Source organism: Pangasianodon hypophthalmus, chromosome 6, assembly GCF_027358585.1.
Source record: "Pangasianodon hypophthalmus isolate fPanHyp1 chromosome 6, fPanHyp1.pri, whole genome shotgun sequence".
Taxonomy (NCBI): Eukaryota; Metazoa; Chordata; class Actinopteri; order Siluriformes; family Pangasiidae; genus Pangasianodon; species Pangasianodon hypophthalmus.
Genome location: NC_069715.1, coordinates 3,173,559 through 3,178,302, shown reverse-complemented (window position 1 = coordinate 3,178,302; position 4,744 = coordinate 3,173,559). Strand labels below are relative to the sequence as shown.

The 4,744-nt window shown below is 38.0% G+C and overlaps 1 protein-coding gene across 1 annotated transcript; it reads left to right on the top strand.

The window, feature by feature from the left end:
* The first annotated feature begins 1,208 nt into the window (after nt 1–1,208).
* On the top strand, nt 1,209–4,532 carry LOC113534544 (hatching enzyme 1.2-like). The gene is made up of 7 exons (XM_026927431.3): nt 1,209–1,367; nt 1,785–1,940; nt 2,099–2,216; nt 2,837–3,015; nt 4,047–4,128; nt 4,213–4,337; nt 4,429–4,532. Coding segments are annotated over exons 1-7 (747 nt in total). The 5' UTR covers nt 1,209–1,282; the 3' UTR covers nt 4,431–4,532.
* The last annotated feature ends 212 nt before the right edge of the window (nt 4,533–4,744 follow it).

Here is a 4,744-nt window from a genome sequence, read left to right as displayed (position 1 = left end):
ATTCCTAAAAATGTATTGTTTTCATCTTATACCACAATGCTGTTGAATTCTGGATTCTGATTGGTCAGAAGGTGTTGATTAATTATCTATAACAGCAGGTTTGACAGTAGCGCAGCTGCAATGCACAGGTTTATATTAATGCACTGTATATAAAATACATTATATACAGGAATAGCTCATTCACACAAGGCCAACAGATTAAATAATGTGTGTAATTATTAATATGGTGAAGTTTTCTGTAAGGAGACATGCATTTAACATTCATGGAAGGAGTCTCCAGTGTCAAAGCTTTGTTACACTCAGAGGTAAAGCTGAGGAGTTTTGTGGTTTTGTGTTTTGTGGTTGTTCTGTAATATGATAAGCTGTGTTATTTTTATGTCTTAATAATAATAATAATAATAATAATAATAAAACATGAATTGGTCGCTGTGGTATAAGAGGAATAAAACACTTTGGGACATGCTGTTATAGGAAATTAATCCACTTCAGTGTGGTAACAGTACGTCTGCTTCAGTACACTACCCCATTGCTGATTATCTTCTTATAACAGCATGAGGGCTTGCAGTGACAGTCTCACACACACACACACACACACACACACACACACACACACACAGACGGTTGAGCTAAATCAGCCACTAACTACATACTTCATGCTAAGTGCTTTGCCGTTACAGGACCAGTTCCGTCATGTTTGTGTGTAAGGTGATGGTGAGTGTACTCGCTCTGCTGCTCTGTTCTGTCAGAGCTCATGATGAGGTAAGATATTATTTCCAACAACTAAGGAAAAAAAAGAAAAACACAACAGTCATTAATTATTATTTTTTCTTTTCTCTCTGTTATTCACGTGCAACATACTTTTCTGGCAAAGCCGGGTAAGTCGTATGCTCTTAAGGCTATTTTAGCAAGTAATACCTCATTTATTAATTTTAGACTGGGATTCTCAACTCCATTATTAAATTAGAAATTGTAATCATTGGCAAGTTGATGGTTCATGAGGACTGAAAGGAATTCACTTCGGTGTGGTATCAGTAACTCTGCTTAATCACACCACAACATTCTTGATTACTTTCCAATAACACAACAGCCCCAAGTGACTTTTTTTCTTATTTAATAAGTACAGTTTGTATTGAATGATTTAAATTGCTTACTAACAAACCCTAAATGAAAGCGTTATTAGATTATCAAACAGAATGAAATGAAATATGTTTAGTTGGAGTATGATGTATGGGAGCAGCAGTCACATAAACACACAGAATTTACTGAATTATTATTCATTGTGATGATGTTTTGTTCAATAGCTGTCGAGGACCCGTTAGCTGAGCTTTCTGTGGGAGAGCTGATCGAGAGAGCCAACACTAACATCCGTAAGTACGCACACACTCTCTCACACACACACACATACACACACACACACACACACACACGGCTAAAAGTTTTTGCACAAGTGACCATCACACCCATATGTGGTTCTTCCCCAAACTATTGCCACAAAGTTGGAAGCGCATCATTGTATAGAATGTCTTTGTATGCTGGAGCGTTACAATTTCCCTTCACTGGAACTAAGAGGCTCAAACCTGTTCCAGCATGACGATGCCCCTGTGCACAGAGTGAGCTCCATGAAGACATGGTGTGTGAAGGTTGGAGTGGAAAAACTCGAGTGTCCTGCACAGAGCCCTGACCTCAAACCTTTGGCCATATAGTGTATGATAATTACTCTAGTGGTAGTTTGTTTTTTGAAAATTGTGAACATTATGTGAAAAACGTTCTGTTCCGTGTGTTAGATCGCAGCTCTGATGAACCTACGCTGGTTGAAGGAGACATTGCTGTGTCTGATGACAATGCGAGAAACGCTGATCCCTGCACATCTAGAGGCTGCATGTGGCCAAAGTCTAGTGACGGAAAAGTCTACGTGCCCTATGTCATCCTCAACCAATACAGTATGTTATAATTAATAAAAAAACATTTAGATATCATGCTACTGGACAGTATTAGGTGTGTTTATAGTAGTATTGCATTGGGATTGACCCAATATGTTATATTTATTGACATATTATTGTCTTCTTATTGTCCATATTATTGTCCTGTACACCATCAGCGAGTAGTGAGCTTCAGGTTATTCAGCGTGGTCTGGACTCCTTCTCCTCCTTCTCCTGCATCCGCTTCGTACCACGTTCTAACCAGAGGGACTACATCAGCATCGAGTCTCGCAATGGGTACGCATTAAACCTAAAGTCATGGATAAAATTCAACCCTCTTTAACCATATTATCAGCTCTGTTGGCTGTTATTCAGAGACTTCAGTCCACAACCTATGTCAGTATTTATGCTGGAAAATTTACATGAATTCAGAGAAGGGTTAAGCACCTGCCTAAGTCCATTTGCTGGATGCGCCACTGAGATTATGCAAATTACCTCTGTGTAGTTCACGCCTCCAATGTTGCCATATGACATATTGATTCATGTAGTTAATAAAATAATGTACATTGAACAGAATAATAAAACAAAAGTTTATGGTAATTTGATGTGCTCTCCTTTGAAGAAAACGTCTCCATGGTTTGAAGGATGAGCTGACCAAGTTCATAATTTTATCTTCCAATGTCCTTGCTGTGGGGGGATTTTTTTGGAAAGGACAATAATATTGATTAATTAAGGGTGTCATACAGTATGTCTGTATTTAATATTGGCTTTAATATTGTAGTTGAGACAATGATGGATGGAATTAGTTGTGGTATATTTGATGTAGTGAGACAATGATGGCAGACGTAAAAACAAATATAAAATCAAGATTACGTTTAGAGTGTGGTTGTTGTTAAATCTTATTCTTTTTTTAACAGATGCTACTCCTATGTTGGACGTCTTGGTAACGCACAGACGGTGTCTCTGGCCCGCAGTGGCTGTGTCTACCACAACACCGTCCAGCACGAGCTTCTTCATGCCCTGGGCTTCAACCATGAACAAACCCGCAGTGACCGTGACAGCTACATCCGTGTGGCCTGGGAAAATATTCAGACAGGTACAGGCCCATGATTTGTTCTATCCGATCTTAGTGATATATTTAAAAGAATTTCTTTCAAGCAAATTTAATCATCAGGACTTTATGTCCGTTGAATTGACCTGATTTGGTGCAGGGGTGAATAAATCCATGAGGATAAGTTTATTATTTTATTTGTAGTTGCATGTTGGAGGTTCAACAACCACAAAAAGAAATAACTATTCCTTATTGGTTTTCTTGAAGCAAAAGCTTTCCTTTTATAACATAACATGCATAGCGCTAAATATAACATGCCTCAAGGTGGTGCGATGCACTGGGATGCTGTAACTGTAACACATGCTACTCATTCCTGAAGCCTGCTGCACACCAGCTAAGGCACGATCTACATGATAACATGCATATAACAACACGGCCAGGACCGCAATGCCACCTGTAAATAAAATCACAGGTTTATATTAATGTGCTGCTTGTAATACATTAGAGGATCTATAGTAGGAAATCATTCACAGGGAGTTGCACGTTGTGGTTTCTCTTTAACAGCTGCTATTTTTGTCTTATTAACTTTAAGAGAGAAAAAAAGAGGCATTTGAGGGAATTTGTTTCACTGACATTCCACAACATTAAATGTAAATGTAAATGGTTAAAATTATGATGTGTAATTCTTTAGTTAATTAAATATAGTAATTGTTGGCATATTGCTGTGATAGAAAAAAACACTTCAGGATGCACTGTTAGTGGAACTTTGGGTAACAATACCAATAACTCCACTTTGAGTTGAGCTGAATCCCACCATCCCGGCATTAATTATTTTTATATAACACCATTCCATCAAGTTATTTATTCCTTACTTAATGCACGTAACTAACTGCTGTAACTAACTCACCATATATTACTTCATTATATAAGCTACCATTTTGTAGGCTAGTCAGTTCAGTTTCCAGGCAGCAAAAACTATGGGACTAGAAAACACATTGGAATTTTTACTTGCTCTATGGCCAGGCTAATGAATTGTTGATTTGTGTTGATTTGGGTTGTGTTTGCTTTCTCACCAGGCATGGAGAGCAACTTCAACAAGATTGCCACCCTGAATCAGGGAACTCCCTATGACTACAACTCTGTCATGCAGTACCACAGGTCAGACAACCAGCAATGGTATCTAAGCATTGGTATCTAAGCATTGTATATGTTAAGCCACTAAAACTTGACTTTGTTTTTCAGAACTGCTTTCTCTAAGAATGGCCTGCCCACCATGATCCCCATCCCGGACCCCAATGTGTCCTTCGGCCAGGCCACTCAGATGAGCCAAAATGACATTACCAGGCTTAACAGACTCTACAGCTGTTGTAAGTATTTAGCAAGAAGTAACAATGTGCCCATTAAAAGGGCAGAGAAATGAAGTTGATTTATAGATTAAACATTTTTTTCTTTGTACAGAGACTGTGGAGCGCTGCAGGAGTCCATTTCCTGGTTTTCCTTCTTGAAGGATGTAACAGATGTCTATAATCAATTAATAATAATAAAATCAATGAGATCTCAAACTGGGCTCATTTGTTTTCTCCTATGAATCAATTCTCAAAATCAGATGTTTTTTCACATATATTTCACAAGATTTTCACACATATGACATTAAAATGAAAGACTCTACTTAACAAATAACTCATTGAGAATGTACAAAATGTTTTCCAGAACATTACAATGCTATACAGTTGCACTGAACAGGACTTGGGAGAGTTGTGGGAGAGTTTTGTGA

What these genes read in the sequence shown, in the direction of transcription:
- LOC113534544 (XM_026927431.3), top strand. Translation starts at nt 1,283, where the DNA reads ATGATGTTTTGTTCAATAGCTGTCGAGGACCCGTTAGCTGAGCTTTCT. An exon ending in GAGAGCCAACACTAACATCC is followed by an intron (nt 1,368 to 1,784) that starts GTAAGTACGCAC and finishes TCCGTGTGTTAG; the next exon opens with ATCGCAGCTCTGATGAACCT. An exon ending in TCTGTCATGCAGTACCACAG is followed by an intron (nt 4,129 to 4,212) that starts GTCAGACAACCA and finishes TTTGTTTTTCAG; the next exon opens with AACTGCTTTCTCTAAGAATG.